Source organism: Pithys albifrons, chromosome 3, assembly GCF_047495875.1.
Source record: "Pithys albifrons albifrons isolate INPA30051 chromosome 3, PitAlb_v1, whole genome shotgun sequence".
Classification (NCBI taxonomy): Eukaryota; Metazoa; Chordata; class Aves; order Passeriformes; family Thamnophilidae; genus Pithys; species Pithys albifrons.
In genome coordinates this window covers 30,869,330-30,889,825 of record NC_092460.1, presented here as the reverse complement: position 1 = coordinate 30,889,825, position 20,496 = coordinate 30,869,330, and the positions used below count along the sequence as shown (strand labels likewise).

General features: G+C 47.0%; 1 protein-coding gene across 1 annotated transcript in view; it reads left to right on the top strand.

Moving 5' to 3' along the window:
- Positions 1–20,496, top strand: part of LOC139670069 (sodium- and chloride-dependent GABA transporter 1-like) — a 24,766-nt gene extending 4,270 nt beyond the window's left edge. The window contains exons 2-14 of the mRNA XM_071551221.1: positions 1,255–1,386; positions 2,096–2,196; positions 4,739–4,848; positions 5,220–5,352; positions 6,506–6,640; positions 8,690–8,793; positions 9,068–9,192; positions 9,963–10,075; positions 15,187–15,318; positions 16,046–16,148; positions 16,560–16,660; positions 17,406–17,573; positions 20,392–20,496. Coding sequence (XP_071407322.1) covers positions 1,255–1,386; positions 2,096–2,196; positions 4,739–4,848; positions 5,220–5,352; positions 6,506–6,640; positions 8,690–8,793; positions 9,068–9,192; positions 9,963–10,075; positions 15,187–15,318; positions 16,046–16,148; positions 16,560–16,660; positions 17,406–17,573; positions 20,392–20,496 — 1,562 coding nt within the window. The remainder of the gene's footprint in view (positions 1–1,254; positions 1,387–2,095; positions 2,197–4,738; positions 4,849–5,219; positions 5,353–6,505; positions 6,641–8,689; positions 8,794–9,067; positions 9,193–9,962; positions 10,076–15,186; positions 15,319–16,045; positions 16,149–16,559; positions 16,661–17,405; positions 17,574–20,391) is intronic.

The window sequence follows — 20,496 nt, the reverse complement described above, 5'->3', positions numbered from 1 at the left end:
CATGGTCATTGAGCTGCTGGCCTGGAGAGTGTTTCCTCCCCACCACCCACTGCCAGCTCCTCTTGCACGCTGCCTCCCACGGATTCCCATGCTGAGTGCTGGCACCTGCCTCTCCCAGCTGGGCTGAGCTCCCTGCTTGGCAGGCGGGCATCCCCAGCGGGGAGTCCCCTGAGCCAGCATCCCTGGCTGTGGCTTGCTGCTTCCCTCCCCTCAGAGAGCAGCTGCTGGAGCCGCCTCTGCCAGGTGCACGCTGGGCTGCAGCTCTCCAGAGTGGCTTTGCTCTCTGGCTCTGTGTTTGATTTCCCATTAGTATCTGGAGAAAAAGACTCATACTGACAGCTCAGCCCTTCGGCTTGTGCAGAAACCAGTGCCATCCCAGACATGGCCAGCTGCTTCTGAGCAAACTGAGTGTCCCCACTCTGTCCCCAGCCAGCATCTTCTGCAAGAATTTGTCCTCCTCAGGGATGATGGCATACTCCAGCACATGCTTGAGAAAGGTGGAAAATGAGCTTTGTCCCAAGTCCTACAAGCCAGGATGACCTTAACACATACAGCCTTCAAATCACACAGCAAGGCTCTCCTATTCTATTTGCTCTTCTAATAACTGGGTGCCTATAATATCTCCAGTGAATGGCTACACTACATCATTTGTAGCAAAGATGTAGTAGATTTCTACAGGGCCATAGAGAAGAGTAATATTTTTACCAGGAATTTTAGAGGTAAAATCTAAAACATGAGTAGCAAGGTATGCAGCACTGTTACAAAAGAAAATACAGTCTTAGTCACAGTCATCTGAAAAGACTGAAATATCTATAAACAAAGAAAGCAGGGGCCAATGCCAGACAGTCCTGTGTGTTTTTCCCTCAAAGTGAAGAGATGGGAGCTGCTGCAAGTAAGACAGAAAGCACCAACAAGATACCAATGTCAAGTGTCTAAGTTTTGGGTTTGTTGTTGGATTGGGTTTAGCATTGCCTAAAGAGCTGACAACAAAGGGAAACTGGCATTGCATAGCTAGTGATGCCAGTGTATATGCATACATGGTACATGAATACCCATAGTGATAGGAACAGATAAGGGGAAGGCAGTGGTGACCTCAGTGGGAGACTTACTGAACACACCAACTCCAGCTGCAAACTGTCATCTCTGAGCAAGGCTGCTTCTCACATGGGTGCTGTGGAGCAAGAAAACACAGCTGGAGGCATTTGCTTCGTGGTGAAAGGGGGAGCTGTCTGATAACATTCCTCTTTCTTTCAGGGGCCTTCCTGATCCCCTATTTCCTGACTCTGGTGTTTGCTGGGATTCCTCTCTTCCTTCTGGAAACTGCTCTGGGCCAATATACTTCTGTTGGTGGACTGGGAGTCTGGAGATTAGCACCCATGTTTAAAGGTACTGTACTGTCTGTGAAAGAAATGGCATGCAACTACAGACCAAATCCCATTACATGTTTGAGGAACAAATCAGCAAATCCCTGGGGACTGGAATGGGATGACAGGTGGGGGGAGTTTTCCCCCCTATCTATCCTCTATCATTATCAAATTGTCCTTGACCCTGCTGTCTGCAGTTATTAACATCACTGTGCTCTGTTCAAGCAGTCTTATGTGGTGACAAGGCACTTTGTGAGTAGTGTGGGCTATGATGGAGTGGATCTGGTTGCAGAAGACCCTTTGTTGCCCCAAGCCTTCCTGTGTAGGCTTACCTTAATTGCATGGGAAAGCTCTAAGTTGGGTACATGAACCTGTTGCTGTGCGTGGAGTAACTGTTTTCTAGAAACCACTGATAATTTAGAAATGCCTTGAATGTGGGAAAGTGCAGTTCTGCCAGGGAAGTAACCAGATCCTGTTTTCATGGGGCTCTGTCTCTAAAGCACCTGTGGTACACTGCAAGGTATTGCTGTTCTCCCAGTGCAAATGAGCGGGTGGGAGTCATAAGGGAATGAGCCTCCCTTGCAGGCCAGCTCACAGTGCACTTGTAGCACACACTGCACTGATGAGCTGATTTGCTCCTTCTGGATCTGCCAAAAATCTTTTTATGGTGCCTGTGAACTCACTTGTGTGCTGGAGACCTGGACTGATGCTGCTTTCTGCCTTCATTGCAGGAGTGGGACTGGCAGCTATGGTTCTGTCTTTCTGGCTGAACATCTACTACATTGTCATCATTGCCTGGGCTCTCTACTATCTCTTCAACTCTTTCACTGCGGTGAGTCACAGACATATCTGCAGCATGGCGTTGGCTGTGTTCTGGGTCCTCACTCCTGCTTTATGGGGGGTGAGTTGTTTATGTCACAAAACAGGCACCAGCTGCTTGCGGTTTGTGCAAAGACCCCTTGTCAGCATCCTGCTGGACCCTTCCTGAAGAGGTTCATCAGTCTTGGTGGAAGTTTTGAAGTGTTGATGGGTACTGATGGTGCCTCTGAAGAGGATGGTTCTCTGGAGGGGATGGTCCCATGTCCTCTGTGGGAACATTTCCCTGCTCACATCAGTCTTTAAAACTCACTCTGTGTCTCTGTTGTATTTCTAGGGCTGCTCAAATCTAAGATCTCACATTTCCAGAACTGGGTTTGTTACTGCATGGTCTTATTTCCCAGCACTTAGTCTTGACCTTAGTTAGTTCTTATTCACTCTTCTCTTGATAAATGAAATCTAGGGGATTTTTTCTGCTGGTAAAATGATTCAGAAAGATCTAGACATCTGCGTGTGATGGTCCCTTAGCATGTGCTTTGACATTATGGTTTATAGTGGATTCCTCTCCTATAGCAGGGTCTTCTACCATACAAGGTTAGAATCACACCCCATATCAACTTTTTGGTAGCTGAATGATAATTTCAGCCCAGAAACTGGGAAGAGTTTCCTTAATATAACTCTCTGAGCAACCTTCAGCCTTAAAGACATCAACCTCATGATTTGAGTGGGATCTTTTTTTATTTCATTTAGATACAACCACGAAATGCTGTTATGATCACTGTACATTCAGTTTTACTTCTTTGTTTCAACAAAAATTTCAAGTACCTATAAAGATTTTGCTAAATTATTCTGTTTGGTATTCTCCACTGTACTTCTACCCTCAATACCATGTACCACTGTAGGTTTCTGGGTGTACAGCAAAATTGTCAGTTGTGGATGACTAGATGGACCCTCAGGGAATTCCCAAATGATGTAAGGTTACCCCAAAGGAACAGATCCCTGGGCAGGATACATCTTAGGATGAGGCTTAGTATATTCAGGTGTCACAGACCTAGCTGCTGACAGTGCTTGTATGTACACAGGCAGGTCCAGGTATTTGGCACAAGACATTTTCTTTTACCAGAGATAATTTCAAATTCCCAAAAGAAGCTGTGGTACAAATAAAAAACCTAGTCTGATGTCTGTCCCCCATCCCTCCTAAATTTGACTAGGAATATTTTGAACTAAAATAAGAGACAAGCTTGTCTTCTGAAGTTTCTGTCCTCTGAAATTCAGAGGAAATGGAGCAGCAACAAACTGTCCTCCAGCCTGCCCATCCTTGTAAGAGCTGTGCAGCAACTCTGATGTGCAAACCCCTTGGCTGAAGGGCTGCTGCATGGCACTCCTTGAGCCGTTGCCTTTCCTTCAGTGCAGTTGGTGAGTCCTCAGTGAAAGCACCGTGTGGGTGTGAGCAGCCTGGGCGGCCACCAGAATTTCCCTCCCGCCCCTACCACAGCTGCCCTTCTGCCAAACCAGCACGTTAGGAGGTATTGTCTGCTGGAATGAACTGGTTCAGATGGAGCAGTGAAGGCAGCACTCCAAGGCATTGATGCCACAAAACACTTAAAACACAGATAATATTTCTAAAGAGGTCTGTGTTCATGGATGAATAGGGATGGGTACAAAAACTTCTTAAAGATTTGTTGAGCTGGAACTCGAGGTCTTATCTGTATAGGGAAATCACCCAGAATAGCTGTTCTGCATTTATCTACATGCTCTGTGCTTGGGAAAAGAGACTGCTGCAGGTGGAGACATGTCTGAGCTTCTTTGCTTGGGCTGCCTCGGCTGTGGGACTGCGTGGCATGTGTGAGTTGTCCTGCATGCTCACACTGCCCCTGGCCTTGCAGCTTCGCTACAGCTGATGGCACTAAATCTGTGCTGCCGTCACACTGCTACCTACAGCGTAAACGTCTCCCAGGAATCCCTTTGTGCTGCTTATAACCAGGGCAGGAGACAGCATGAAATAGCTATTATGCTTTAAATTTACTCCTGTGCTTGCGTTACAGTAGTCTATTCGTGTAGACAACCCGTTAGTACCCATTCTCAGGGCCATGTTGCTTTTTAAGCATTGGAGCTTAGAATAAATGAGAAATAAGCAACTGTTTATTCTTTGTGCAGTGAATTCCAGCCACTTGTTGAGTGAAGCTAGCCAAAAGTCCTAATGGTTATAAACACAATATCCCTTGGTAGGCATTTTAATTTGTAGCTATTAATTAACAACAGTTAATTGGAAATGGCTTTCTATCTGGGGAATTGCTAACATTTTATTAGAGCTACAGCACTGCCCTAATCATGCTGTGATATTGTTTCCTGAAAAATCCTTGTCACAAATTATCATATTTTAGAAGGTTGTTTCATGCTTTTGGCTAAAAGGGCATGCCCATCCAATGGTGCTGGCCATTCTCTTTGCAAAAAAAAATAATGGAGTTTCAGTTTAAAATAAGCCAAATTTCACTTCTCAATGCTGCCCTTGGGAGATACAGCATTAATATAACCATACTGTCCTTGTGCTGGTGCAGGACCTGCCATGGCAGAACTGTGGGAATGCCTGGAACACCGACCGCTGCTTCTCCAACTACTCCCTGAATGACACCACCAACCTCACCAGTGCCGTCACCGAGTTCTGGGAGTATGTCCACAACCTGCCTACACCAGGTTTCTCCCCCCTCACCGCAGTCGTACCTGCTCACCAGGACTGTGGACAGTGCCCACTGGCACTGTTCCTTGGATAACTTTGGCAGGAGGGCCTTACAGCCAGCCATTGGCTGTGGTGGGCATGGGGTGCACTGTGCAGCCACAGGTCAGATGGACAGAGAGGATAACAGCCTCTCCACCTCTCTTCTTCCCACTTTACCCCATCATGATAAACTGCTTTAGGGTTTTGTGGATTCTCATGCTTGTCTGCACTTGACCCTTCACCCTCCAGCTGCCTCTGGGATCTCCAATCCCTCTGCACCAAAGGGTTGGACTTCCCCCTAATGCAATGTCTCCCACCCCTAGGAGGAACATGCACCAGATGTCTGGGGGCCTGGGGGAGCCTGGCACAGTCCGCTGGCCCCTGGCTGGCACTCTGGCCCTGGCCTGGCTGCTGGTCTACTTCTCCATCTGGAAGGGTGTGGAGTGGACGGGCAAGGTACGGTGTGAGGGCTGAGTGTTTTGGTGCTGCCTCTCATTGCTGCACTCCAGTCTCGGCTGTCAAAATGTCCTCCAGACTCAATTGTGTTTAAGTGCCAATAACTAAGGTTATGGTGTTTTGAAGCAGAATCACAGTAGATGCTATTGAATTCCTGACATTGACTGTTCACGGTTGTAGAAATTGCTTCCATGTTTGTGGTAATTTTCATCCTAAGTGTAGAGAATAGCTCTTCCCTGTAAAGTCAAGGGTCTGAGTACTCAGTCCTTTTGGGAAGAGACTTGTGAAGACATTTTCAGAGGTTACTTATATTTCCCACCTTGGGACAGCCCTTTGAGAGAGCAAAGCCTCTTCTGGTCTCCCCCTTCTGAAAATCATGATCTCTTAAAATGCATTTGGTGGAAAAAACACTCACCATCTCCTCTGAAAATTTCCCTACTGCCCTTTCAGTATTGGTGGGAGACCTTCAGATGAGAAGTACATTGTTATTCATTGTGTAGCATTTCAGGCTAGCACAGCAGAGAGGTAATTGCTTAGTTTAGTGAAAAAGCAATGCTGAGATACTGGGATGTGTTATTTAGAGCACAGCATGGTGCAGAGGGACAATATTATGAAAGTATAATCTAGAGGAGAGATCAGAAATAAGTGCTTCAGGGGTGGGTCACCTAAGCTGTTAATTTCCCCAGTGGCTCCCAAACAGTTTTTAGCTATGCAGCCACAGCAAACCCCTGGTGATTACTGGTATAGACTCTGTGATGAAAGATGTCATGCACTTCTAAGTCCCAGAAACAGTGCTGAGAAGAAAGTGGTGGAAATCAAGACAACTTGTGTTGCTTGATGCATTGGTCTAGAGAAACATCAGCTTTAGCTCTGCAAAATAAGGATGTGATGACTTAAAGGGATTACTTCTGTGGACTAAATTTATCCCTGTGCAATTCTCTTGTCTTTGGGCATTTCATCCACACTTTAGCAAGCTTACTTTTGTGATTAGTGTGTCCTTGTGTATCATTGGCAGGGAGAAACGTCAAACAGACAGAAATGTTACTAGCAGGGGAATGGGAGACAGCAAATGCGAGGAAATGCTGATAAAAGTGGCCGTGCTTGGGCAGGAAAGCTCCTGGGCACTGGCTTCTCTCCCATGGGTCTTTTTCAGGTAGTGTATTTCTCAGCCACCTACCCCTACTTCATGCTTTTCATCCTCTTATTCCGTGGAGTCACACTGCCAGGAGCCAAGGAGGGGATCCTCTTCTACCTCACGCCTGACTTCAGAAAGCTCTCTGACTCTGAGGTTTGTAGCCTAGTGAGGAAATCTCTTATGTCCTGGTTGTCTCTGTCTTCCAACAATATTTTAAGTACTTTAATTATTTAAAAAAATCCTGAAATAGTTCCCCATTCAAAGAGTCATGACTCTCACAGGCTAAGACAAAGCTAAGGGGCAGGTCCTTCATGGGTGGAAATCTGTGCAGCAGCTCTGTTGTACCCAAGCAGTGTTATCCATCAGGCAGGGGAAGTCAGAAGTTATCCTGACAAAGAGAATGCCCCTCTGGGCTGGGAATGCCTCATTTCACTGTGCTAGGGCTGGTGATTTAGTCTTGTTCTGGTGGTCCCAGAGCAAGGATGATGTGGTGGTGCTAGCATGGGGTCCTCAGAAGCAGCACAAGCACAGCACACACAGCAACAAGTTTTAGAGGGGCTTATGTGATGAGTGGTGGTCAGTAACATTGCCTTGGTCAGTGGAAGCAGAGAGGGAACCCAGGAGGAACATGGAGGCAAGCAAAGGCAAAGTTTTTGGGAGATGCAGACTCTGCCTTTTTTAGCAATGATGCTCCTGTGGCTCTTGCAGGAAATCTCTGTAACTGTACTGCCAACTGCATTGGCTCTAGTGCTGGAAACGGGGCTCTCAAGACCAGAGTAGTTGTTTAAATACTATGTAATTAAGAAATGAACAGTCTGCCCCATTTTCTGAGCTTTCTAATCCTTAAGACCTTAAGACACTGGGACTAGTTTTACAAACTGTCCTCTGCAGTTGTTTGCACAAGCACCTCCATGCTGGAAAATTAAAGACACATTAGTGAAAGAGGAAGGGATGGGTTGAGAGTGGGACATGGGTCTCTGAGGGAGGAGCATCCCTCTGAGGGGCCGCTGTGAGAGAGCAAGCTCACATACACAAATTCAGACGATGCATGAGTCCCTTCTGACCTGCACAGGGGACTGAGGGACACTGTTTAGAAAACAGGATGCATGAACCTTCATCCATCCCAGGAAGCAGCCTTGATCCATGTGTTTCAGAGGCCCAGGTATATATGTCTGTTGGTGGGCCAGGCTGCACTTATGATGCACTGCTGCTCCTCCTCCTTCTCCTCTTCCTCCTCCAGGAATAGTTCCCTAGCAGGCTCCCTCTTGACACTTCAAGCAGGAAAGCCTTCCAGAACATAAAGGAGCCTACAGAAAAGCTCTGGAGAGGGACTTTTGACAAGGGTATGTAGTGGCAGGACAAAGAGTGATGGGTTTAAACTGAAAGAAAGTAGATTAAGTTTGGTAAGAAATTCTTTACTGTGAGGATGGTGAGGCACTAGAAGAGGTTGCCCAGAAAAGTTGTGGATGCCCCAACACTGCAGGTGTTCAAGGTCAGATTGGATGGAGCTCTTAACAATCTGGTCTAGTGAAGGGTGTTCCTGCCCATGGCAGGAGGGTTGGACTACACGACCTTTAAGGTCCCTTCCAACCCAAACCGTCCTATGACTCTATGCCACATCCCTGATTTGGTGCCCTGTGTTAAAGGCCTCTGGCAGCCCTGTTCCCCTAGGGGAAAGCACAGGGGCCCTTCTGACCCCACATAGCTGTGGTACACACAGTAGATCCAGGAGGCAGTCTGCTCTGGCCATGTCTGTGTGAAACAAAGGCACAGCATCACCACCCTGCAGGTGAAACAGTGGTATGCTGTCTCTGTTAGTGTCCTCTCTGCCTGCAACACCATCTCTGAGCCTTACTTTGCCCTGGAGGCAGCTGTATAGAAAGGCATGGAAAAAAGTGTGTTCTTCAGTCATGTTCTGCCTAGTTGACATAAACATAGCTACAGGTTTCAAGGTGGCTTCTGTGACATTTCTAGCTGCTGGGCAAACATTTCCTTAGAGCTTGCCTCAGCAGCCAGCTCTACAGGCCCTAGTGATAGAGTTCCTCCAGGTCCTGACCACCCCAGTGTGCTGTACATCCAAGCCCACAGCCATACCATCTGCATCCAGCCCCCTTACTAGCTCTGCACTGAGCTGTTGCAGGAGATGCACCTGCAGCATGCAGTCCCTCCTGCTGCAGTGCTCTCCTGGCTCCTTCTCCACAGGTCTGGATGGACGCAGCCACACAGATATTCTTCTCTTATGGCCTGGGGCTGGGTTCCCTGATCGCACTGGGGAGCTACAACACTTTCCACAACAACGTCTACAGGTCAGTTGTTTTTTTTCCCTCTGTGGCAGGAAGTTGTCATGGGTGAGTCTGGGCCATCTGACCTCTGCCATCCCCTTACTGGCAACATGCCGCCTAGGGGACACTGTGATTTCTGTAGAGGGGCTCTCCTGCCTGCAGTACTCTTAATATCTCACCTGTGCTACCTCTCCAGGGCACAGGACCTGCTCTCAGCAGGGCTTGGACCTTTGTTTACCCCACCCTCCTCCTGGTAGGTACCTGCAGGTGGTTTCTTTTCTTTCTTTCTCTCTTCCAGAGACTCTATTATTGTCTGTTGTATAAACTCCACTACAAGCATATTTGCTGGATTTGTTATTTTCTCTATCATTGGCTTCATGTCACACATCACAAAGAAGTCAGTCTCAGAGCTGGCCTCCTCAGGTAAGCAGGAACCTTGGTTCAAATGCAAAAACAACCTATGGGAGTAATTTTTCAGTGAGCATGGAATGCTCCCAGGCCTTTCCTGACTGGGACCCAGGTGTGCAACCCTCTTTGAGCACCCTCCCACCACGATGGGTCTCAGGCACCTTTGACTGATGTTGGTCCCACTCTGACTGCAAGGAGCATCTCTGTCTGCTTTTAGGGTTGTCCTTTAGTGAAGTGAACTATGTAGGCTGTGGTGAAATATTGAGGCCATTTGCTGTCGGAAACTTTCTTATAGAGAATAGATACTACCTGTGTTTTCAGTAGACATGATAAAAATTTGATGTCCCTTTTTGATGTAAAATTTTGAAATTGATCTCAGAGTAATTTTTTAACCAGGACGGGACTGTGTCTTTTTGCACAAAGACGTATTTTGAAATTGCTGTCTTCCCAGAGAAAGCTTTTATCTCTAGAAACAGCATTTTGTGATAGGGAAAATACCAACCAGGAAAGTCATAACCAGTTCTGATTTTTGTAGCAAAATGCTCCAGCTCCATTTGGTTGCAGTAGTTTGATGATTTTTTTTCCCAGTCAGTCCTCCGTCCCCACCCTACCCCTGTGCACCCCACTGGGTTGGTGTGTCATGGACAAAGGCTCCTAGCTCCTATATCAAACATGCACAGTTCTTGGCTGTGATTGTTCTCTCTCTGTTCAGCCATGGCTGTTAGCTCAGAGTTTTCCTCCAATGCTTCATAAACATGGGCCCATCTCTCTTTTCATTACCACAGGCCCTGGACTGGCTTTCCTCGCCTACCCACAGGTTGTCACACAGCTGCCCCTGTCCCCGCTCTGGTCAATCCTCTTCTTCTCCATGCTGATGATGTTGGGTCTGGATAGTCAGGTGAGACAGATATGATGGTGCTGTCCCCTCCTGCACCTCAGGACAGTGCTGAGCAAGGTGGTTTTTTGCTTAGTGGTAAAATGCAGCTGCATGAAACAAAACCTTTTGCATGGACATCACCTCTGTACTCTTCCCTGCCATAGGCATATACTGCAAGTGTGATGGAATCTGATCACTTCCCAATGCAAGTCCTTGTCCTGCTGCCCATTAAAAATAAAGCAATTACCACCTGCCAGCAGCCCAGCAGAATCAGCCAGCCCTATAAGACAATCATCACTTCCTTGTAGGAGGAGAGGATGTTTGGCAAGCCTATCTCTGTTCACACCAATTTGTGACCCTGTAGCCGAGTGCTGGTGCTGCTGAATGCACACAGCAAGTCCCCACCTTGCTGGGTGACCCTGGCAGCTGACCTCACTGGCTCTAAAGACAGCTAGTGGGAAACTAGTTCTGCCAAAATACTTTGCAGCATGGGAAAAAGGAAAAAGATTTCTTTCAAGTAATAACTGCTTTCTTTTTGTAAGACATGACTCACCTCACCCAGAATATAGGTACATGAAATAAGGGAAATTAGTATTAACTATTTCATGTCATGCCTGCATGATGGTAATTTGTGGTCATCCTAGCTGTCTTGGTGTTCTGTGAGAAGCTTGGACACTTGGAATTCTCTGTCACCTTGACCAAACTGTATTTTTTGAGGCAAGAAAATGTCATTACTTTGGATTATTTTTATAGATTAGGGTAGAAGGTCTCCATCTTCCCTACTCCCAGGAGCCAGAGGGAGCATCTCTGCACTAGGTACCAGTCTCCAGCCAGACACAGTGCTCTGGTGCAGCATCAACAGGTTGTGCTGAGAAAAGCAGCAATGCAGGGTTTGAATCAGGTCTCTCCCGTGGTGTGAGTACAGTGGTTTGGTGCAGTGTTTTAGCATTGGTGTTGATGACAAAAGTGATCATGAGCAGAGCTGCAGCTCCCTGGTCTGGTTTGTAGATGAGCAGGAATAGATTCTGGCAGAAGGAAGGAGTAATGCCTTGGGAAAGGCCAGTGCCTGGGTACCCTGACTGCTTTGCCATCAGATGAATCTTACTTGAGGGGGAAGCAGCTGGAGTAGCAAAAGGTCTCTACCCTGCACCTTCAGAGCACTCACAAAACAAAAAGAAATCCCATTATCTCTGTGTTTTTACAAGTGGTGATACTTTTTTCTGGCCATTCAGCTTAAAAGTAGTTACCCAGTGAAGCAGTCAACTGTAGTGTGCCTCACTTTTGAGTGCATCAAAACCAAAAGACTCCTGCAAAAGCTTGCACTTGGCCTGTCCCATCCTCCCTTGTGCCCACATGCTCTTCCCTTGCAGCACAAACCACTGGTACAAAATGGATGCTCTCTTGGATTACAGGTAGAGTTCACAAACCCAAGCCTAGTTCACAGTCAGACTCAGACCTATTCCTGAAATGACACACTTGGTTTCCAGGAAGATCTAATCAACCAAATCTGGTTTTCAGTGATGGCACACTCTCATAAACACATTATAAAGCTCATGTCTGCATTACTACAGATATTATTTTGAAAAAAATTCAAGTAACAACTAAATGTTCTGCAAGAAGCTACATTTACAGAAAAAAGTTCTCTCCATGGATTATTCACTCAGAGCTGGTTAATAGTTCGAAACATGACAATAAGTCCTCTAAGCACTCTGTGGAATTTATTTGCTGCATTTGCTTCTAAAATACCCCTTGAAATTCTCCACGTCCCTTCTGACAGCCAGTCTCAGAGGGCAGGCAGTCTGTGGGGGGCTATCATTGCCTGGAGGAGGAGCTTGGGCGGAAACGAAGCATCACAAGGAAAACAAGCTTTTAAAAAGCACAGCTAAATGCATACGAAGTAGCTTTCTGTCTGCAAGCTGGAGCTCTGATTCATTCAAACACACCAGCAACATCATGGCAGCTTGTGCGTATGAAACAAGTTACACAGGCAGCAACAATGCTGCAATTCCACGTGCATTTTGAAACATTCAGTTAAAAACAAAAACAAAAAGCAAACAAGAAAAGGAAAACCAAGGAAAGATGGCATTGCTATGTGCTGATTGCATATCCTTTGTGGCACTGGACGATGGGGAGCAGGCATTTTTCCTTTGGGTCAGAGCCCAGTCTGTGAGGCAAAGCAGGGCCACGGGGCATTTCTTGCCCCCTGCAACCCCAGGGCCGAGGCTGCCCCTTGTGCCCGGCAGGGCACGGCTCTGCAGACACAGCAGAGACCCTCAGGAGCCCGGCTGGTGGAGGGAGGTCGCGTTGAGATCTGTGTTTGCGGTGCAGCACCAAGCTCCAGCCCTTTAGTGACGGTGTGGGAGTGGGTCCAGCGAGTCTCCTGCTGATGCTGCACAGCTACACGTGCCTCCTTCTGCCAGGGCTGCTCATCTCACTGCAGCTCCTTGACTGGGATGAATGACCTATATCAATGGCCATGCGCCTCCCTCGTGTGCCTTACTGCTCACTCTGCTCTGATCCATCCCGGCTTTACTTCTCTTGCATCTAGACCCTCTTTCGTAATATGCTAATGCTTTCTTTTAACCTACCAGTTTCCAGGTCAGGCATTTATTCCTCAGGGGAGTGAGAAAGCCTTGTGACTGCAAGCCTGCATCTGTCCCATGTGAGGCTGCCTCTCAGGGGTTATTCATGAGGATTTCCAGCTGCCAACAGCGAGACCACTCTTGTGGATCTCTGCTGCACAGCTGTGGTCAAACTCCCCACGGGTCCATGGGTCCCAGTCAGGGTGCTCTGCATGGCTGAGGAGGGAATAGAACACTTTGACACTGAGAGAGGATGGGAGAGAGACTCTTCTTCAGGCTGAGGTGCCACCTATATTGACTCCCAAGCCCAGGTTATCACGCCCAACAGCTTGTGGAATGATTAAGCCTCTGAAGGGGAAAAAGAGCAAAAGAGATAAGTTAATGGAAATAAAATGCTTAGGAAAGAAACAATGTCATGGGGTGAGGCATAAGGATGAACAGAATTTGTGCTAAAAATTGTGTCTGAAGGCATTTGGTGGGAAAAGCAGAATTTTTTTGGAAAGCAGGCTGAAGTTGCAAGAACAGGAGACACCCCAATGCCTGGATACTTCCCATTCCTGAAAGCAGCGTGCTTTCACTCAGACATCTACTTATGTCATATGAGGAGCTAAGGTTTGGTATCCAAGCCTGGAAAAGTGAACTCCAGGCCATCCAGGGAGCCACAGTCCCCAGGGCTGGAAAGGTGAGTCTCCTCCAGGCTGTATCCCCTCTGAAGTGTGAGGCTGGCATGAGGCAATTTCAGTAAATGATATGAAGGCCAGTGCCTGTTTTATGGCTAGAAAAAGCAATGTACCACCATTTCTTTCACCACCTCATCCATTACACAGCAGCTTAATTTTGATAGGAGATGAAGAGATTCCAACTCACTTTGTAGCCCTGCTTCTCATCACTCATCTCCCTGTCTTTCCCTCCGTGCTTTCCCTGACTTGATCCTTCTTTGTGCACCACAGGGCTGTCAGTTTTACTCCATTCCATTATTTAAGGAATCATTTTCTTCACTCCTTCACTGCTGGACACCCCCCTCTGCCCCTGACCACCCCTGCCCCACCTCCAAATCTGTTTCCCACTCTGGTCTCAGTTCTGCTGGCCCTGCCCATGGCTCCAGCAGTACCTGGCCATGCATCCACGTGGAAAGAATAGCTTTCGACAGTGCTTTTTTTGTCATGCTATCTCTTCACACGGTGGTGCCAACTCAATCCTGACTCTTCCAGACAACAAGCCAGGTGGAATAGGGTGAAGAGCTCGCTGTCAATGAGTATAAAGGCAGCCTAACCCATGCATGAATACCAAAAGATACTTTAATGGCACTTGTGTCCAACATAAAAGGCCTAGCTTGTTAAAAATTCAAGTTGAAGCGGTTGAGCTTGGACGCTCTGGGAATACTGGCTTTCTATGTGGATATAAAACCCTGGGCAGACACATCACCCTTTGCCTTGCTCTGGCCCACATGGAAGCCAGCCCAAGCAGTCAGCAGTGTGTAGGCTCTTCCACCATCCCTGCACAGCTACAGTCATGGTTCAGGCTCACTACTTTTCTTCCATACACTTTTCTAGACCTCTGCTGCTCTTTTTAGTCTGTGTACCTCCACTCTTTTTTTTCTTCACAGTGACAGGGAGGTCCCTGACATCCAAAAGTGATGAAACCTCTTTCATTTTCTTTGCACTGGCTTGCACGTTTGCTCAGGGTGACCAGGGAAGCCAGGAGTTTGCTGCACTCATTAATTCCCAGGATTTTTGCTAGAGGCATGATGTGCTCTCTGAGAGCTGTATGTTACCTATAGTTTCTGGGAGCGAGATATAAAAGTGATTCTCACAATTTATCCAGAAACAGGAGGGCAGGAGGCACTTCACATATACATATGGTCAAACTGTCCTTGTGCCAGAAGACAGAACTAGTAGGAAAACTGATTTGAAGGTAACACTCATGGGAAATTTTTTATGTGTTATGGTGCATATACTGTACCTGGTATAGCTCTGCAAAAGCCATCCAGGTGTTTTCATTCCTAGGAAGATGATGTGCCGTGAAGATGGGCTTTTAATGTGCCACATGCATTTAATGTAGTGTGCTTGAAAAAGGACTGGGTAATCAGAGATGTCATTGTTAATCACACACACGTGAGACTGGGCAGTGGCTAATGCAGCTCCTTATTGAGTGTTTTATGTCATTGAATAGCACAAGAACTATTGTCATAGGCTGGGAAGAGCACACGTGGGAAGGGGAGAGCAAGCAAGACCCAGTACATGTCCCAGCAGCAGCCAGACGCACAGCTGTGATACAGAGCCTGGCAGCGTGGGGCAGCAGGGCATGGTGGGGAGGCCACAGAGAGTTGGTGGGAAGAACGGGGAGGCTTTTCACGAGAGGCAAAAGACAGAGATTTATCTCAGCTATTTTTAAGTATTTAACTTCTGTGTTTTTAGCTCCGTCTATATTCAGTGAGAGTCTGCAGAGAGTTCTTAAATCAATGAGGTTCTCAGCATTGAGGTTAAATGTGGGTGGGAGTGATGTCAGGCTACTTATATATATGTCCTTGGTGTATACCTTTTCCCATAGTTCTGCACTGTGGAAGGGTTCATTACAGCCCTGATGGATGAATATCCTCATCTCCTAAGAGCCAGGAAGAAGATCTTCATTGCAGTAGTCTGTTTCGTCTCTTATCTCATTGGATTCTCCAACATCACCCAGGTACAAATGGCTGTGCTTGTGCCTTCATTTGTGACACCTTTGTCATCACTTTGACATAGCACAGCAGCACTGAAAGCTTTGGGACAAGTGATAGCATTTCTCCTAATGCTGAATAAAAGGGTTTGCTCACCACTGCTACATCTCAATCAAGGTACTTAGGATACCTCCATAATTTTTACCGTTGTCCTGTTGTCAGTCTGGCTTGGTGCTTTGCTACTTTCAAAAAGGGCTCAAGCCAACAGAGCCCAAGCTAAGGGAATCCTTGCTGCAAGGGGTTAAGATAACATAAGGAAAACCAGTCTGTTAGGGCCCTGAACTTCTGGGGCTGAAGCCAAAGTTTACATGATGGGAGGTGAGGGCTGAGTGATCTGGAAACCATTTGTGAAGCACTTCAGGTTCATGAGGAGGCAAGGCAAAACCCCTGGGAAGGGCAGAGCAGACTAAATTCAGTGACTCCATCTAAAGCAGAGAAATGTAAGAGATCCTCACGAATTTCTGGTTTTCTCGTCACCCATGGCTGTGCCTGAACAGACTGGCTAATTGTCTGCAAGAGCACATCAGTTTTGCTGCTGGGAACCAGACTCCAGTAGAAACATTGCAACGTTGGCTCTACTGTCCAAGGAAATTAACATTAAAGCCAACAGACATGGACAGTAGCAATCCAAGCTGCTGGCTGATATTGTCAACCATAATCTATAACTCCTTAACCCAGGTTTTGTCTCTTCAGGGTGGCATTTATGTTTTCAAGCTGTTTGATTACTACTCAGCCAGTGGAATGTGTCTTCTCTTTCTTGTCTTCTTTGAGACCATCTCAATTTCTTGGTGTTATGGTAAGCACAAAACATCTTATTCCTCTGTTTCCTCCATGGGCATGGTGAGTGTCTCAAAAATCTCCCACAGTGAAGCCAATGACAATTTTTGCGACTGAAAATAGCTTAGACTGATAACCCCAGAATACCAGGAGCAGAAGGCTGTCATCTCACTCCCCCAAGCCATCACAAAGGCCTCTGCACAAAGTGACAGATGCCAAGGGTACTTTGGGCCTTCAAGAGGACACCAGGAACATGGAAACTGTTAGCAGGAATTTGCTTTTTTGTCCCAGTACCCCATGTCTTCCAGAAAATGCTTCTCATGCCCAGCATTGTCACCTTGCTGTGGCTGTCCTGTGCTGTGTCATAAGAAGATGTGTTGATTATGGTGCTGAGGTGGGAAGTTTTTCCAATGCTCATTTCTTCTTGTAGGTGTGAACAGGTTTTACAGAAACATCGAAGAAATGATTGGCTACAAGCCTTGCATCTGGTGGAAGATCTGCTGGGCCTTCTTCACACCTCTTGTCTGTCTGGTAAGACCTTGGGCATCCTGTCTGTAGGTGTGGGTCAAGAAGGGCTTCTTAGTTTGGATGGACCGTAAGGGAAATGCTATGTTCTGAAGCCAGTATAAGTCAGGTGCAAGGTGGTCCCAGACAGACTTGAGATGGGGAAAGTGATACAGGAACCTTTTCTCTTTGCCTGTTAGAAATCATTCATAAGAAAAGTTCTACGTGATTGTTTTAATCTAAATGAGACCATCAGTTCTTCAGTGTTCTTTCTCAGATGCCAAAAGATAAGCAACAAAATTTATTGTTTTAAAAAGCTGTTATGGGTTCTGTTGAAGGCTCTCAGCTACTCCAGCTCCAGCCTCAGCCCCTGACAGGCTTATCAGAGTGAAAGCTAGCAGCAAATGCAAGATAAGTGACTGCAGAGCAATTTGGCCTTTGCTGGCTCCTGCCCTTCCAGCAGAAGTAGTGCAGGGAATGGTGACAGGAAGATGCCTGAGGCCAGCTGTGAGGATGCTGTTAACTTGCCTAGGAGCTGGTGTGGGGGCACTGCTGGTATGACTAGTCTAGTGAAGAAGGAAATAGGGGGTATTTCAGTTCCAGCTTTTTACATAGGATAAGGAGAATTTATATCAGAATATTAGTTGGTGGGTTGAAAGTATCTAGACTAGTTAAAAGAGTTGTTGGGTTGCTAAGAGGATAATGAAGAAAACAGTGAATGGACCCTGATTTTGCACACGTTCATCTGCAATGGCTGGTGCTCTTTTCCCAGGGTGTGTTCTTCTTCAGTGTGGTGGAAATGACCCCTCTGACATTGGGAAAATATGTCTATCCTGCGTGGGGCCAAGGCATTGGTTGGCTTATGGCCCTGTCCTCCATGGTACTGATTCCAGGATACATGCTGTACTGCTTCTTCACCTCCACAGGGACTCTCCGGCAGGTATGAACAGCCTCACCACTCTCTCCTTAGGGTAACCCCTCAGTGAACTAACCCTGAGAAGAACTGAGCAGACTCTGCTCTGACAGAGCTGTCAGAGTACATTGGGTTGGTGCTGAAGGAGCTCTGTGCAGCCTCTCCCTCAGGGAGGGCTCCCATTAGTTCCAGTGCACTGAAAGGTCCCTGGGGACATGGGCTCCCTGGAGAGGATGTGCTAGCACAGCTGAGCACTGGCATTTCTGAACACTGGGAGCACCCCTGGGCAGCGTGGCTGGCTGTGCCTGGCATGTAGGTAGGCCTTCAGGTAGTCTACACTTCGTTGTTCCTCACTGAAATTTGTGTTGCCATCATCACAAAAAGGGAGCCCTCCTCCCTGGAATATCCCCTTGGTGCAGGGGACTGGGGCCCTGAAAGAGATGGAGGAGAAATCTCCGAGATCTCAGAGAAATCCAAGTTCCTGATGGTCCCTGGCTAGGACTGTTGTTACTTGGCAATTCTCAGCAGAGATCAACATCCTCCAAGTGTGATTCTTGACATGTCTCAGGCTAGGACCTGCTAGAAACAGTGACAAGCACAGTGGCAGTTTGCCCTGTGCTTTGCAAAGTGCACTCAGTGACTGAGGGGTAAAGAAGCAAGGAAGACTTTTATGTAGGACTCACCATACTCACAACACTAGTCTTGTGTAAAACATTTTCTTTAGTAATTTGAGCAGGGCTTTATGTAGCAGTCAATCATGAGCCTGTATGTTATACCTAGTACTTACTGTTAAGATTTTATTGGCAGTGGTGACATTCAGTCTTGAGAGCACTGTGCACAAAGTCCCTGGCTCGGTGCTGTCCACTGCAAACTGCAGATGTAAGAAGGCACCCCAGGGGTGCTGATTTATGACTTTCCCAGCCCAGCTGCAATAGCAACCAGATGTCATCTAAATCCCATGAGCTTCCTTCATGGATGCTGTATTTTGAGCAATGTTTAACCCAGAAATCTTTTGGCTGGAATTACTGGGCTTAGGTCAGCTTCAGGCTCTCTACCTCTGAGGTCAAGTTGTAGGTGGATTTGAGTTGTCTTCCTCCCAGCCTTCCATTTGGATGTGCTCTGATGTGGCAACTGAGTGAGTTTGTAGTCTCAGATCTGCTTTGAGTTCTGCTCTCATCTAAAGTTGAGTTTAAATACTCATAATTGGTATTGAGATCTGCATAGCCATTCCTGCAGGACTCAAGCCAGGGTGTTACGTCAAGCCACTCTGGTGATTTTGGGTTGAAGGTCAGTAGCAATTCAATAGAAGGTCATTTCTCAGACATTTAGAGAATTCCTTATTCCCTTGTAAGACAAATTTGAAAAGAGGGGAAGGGAAGTCTGAAAATACAGATATGGATTCAACCCTTTGCCTAGTCTCGATTCTGTTTTGCTAGAGATGGAGAAAGCACAATCCAGCACCTGGGGGAGCCCAAGCTGGCCTTCAGCCTCCCAGAAGTAGCTCAATTCCTCTTAACAAAGGGCTTGTGCTAATTATATACATAGCAATCAGGGCAACAGGAGTACTTTCAAAGTGCTTGGGACTCCAGTGCTGCCTCAGGGCATGGAGAGCAGCTCATGAGTGTGTTTGCAGCCACCTCCTCAGCATGTTGTGAAAACCAGCAGTATCATAAGCAGCATGAGTGGCTGATGTACCCTCCCTGTCTGGCTCTTCCTCTAACATTGCCCACACACATCAGGAGACCCAGACCTCCTCTCAATTGTTAATAGACCTAGGAGTGAGCAGCAGATGGCAGCAGGAAGAAAGTAGGCTAATCTATGTGTGTGTGTGTTGGTATCAGAGAGACAGAGAGTATTTTTGGCCTCTTATATGCACAGATCCTGGATTAATTTGTAACAGAGCTGGAGCTGGAGGGAAATTAGATGCCAATCCTGAATAAAGTGGTTTTGACAGACAGGAAAGATTACAAGTAATTTTGATCCTACTGAGCATGAATGTGAGATGGCAAAAAAAAAAAAAGACCATGAATGGTAGAAGCAACTCAGTGAACATTTCAAGGACTGCACCCAGCAACAGCTACTTCAGTGGTATTGGAGAGTAGGAGCTTGTCTCTCTTTGCTGGAAAGAGGTTCTACCTGTCTTAGTGATGTCTGTTCAGGTCAGGCTCAATCCTCTACTGCTTCTTTTCTATAGCACACAGCATCAGTCCCTCCCTGACCAACAAAAGTGATTCATTCATCTTCGTCACTCCTGATGCTCAGTCCACACGCCTCCAGCAATGATCTGCCCCTCCATGTTTTCCTGGGTTCTTGCTTCACTTTACTTGACTCTGCAATTCATTTGATCAACTCAGGGTGACAGGATTTGCTGCTGTGCAAAGGTTTGTGCAGGTGGATGGTCTGAACTGCATCAAAGGCACAGACCGTAACCTTGTTAACCTGCTGTAGTTACTCAGTAATGCTTTGTAACCAATCTTGGTCGGAAAATAGGTCTGCTCTGAAGCCTGTGACAATGCAGCTCTCTATTACTCCTTGCAGCTGGTCTAGCCTGGTAACAGTTTGCCTGTTTTCAGAATGATCCCTGTATTTCAGATAGAAGGAGGAGCTGCTGTGCTGTGTGTGGCACCAAAGCAAAGGTGACTTGCAGAGGTTTTCAAGGGATTGCTGAATGGTGCTGGAGGAGCCACTCCTGCTGCAGGCACCATCCCCTTGCCTTGTAACTAGGGTCACCTCTGAGACTTGGGGTGAGGGGTCCCAGCCCTCAGCTGCTGCCATGCCCTGGCTGTCCCACTGCTGCCATCCCCAACCCCTGGCTGACACATTCTCTCCCTTCATTTCTGGGCAGCGTTTGCAGCAGATGACACAGCCCAAAACAGAGGTGCCCTCCCAGAACAATGGCCTCCAGCCAAAGATGTCCTTGAATGGGAGGATCTCGGATGCCACTGTTTAG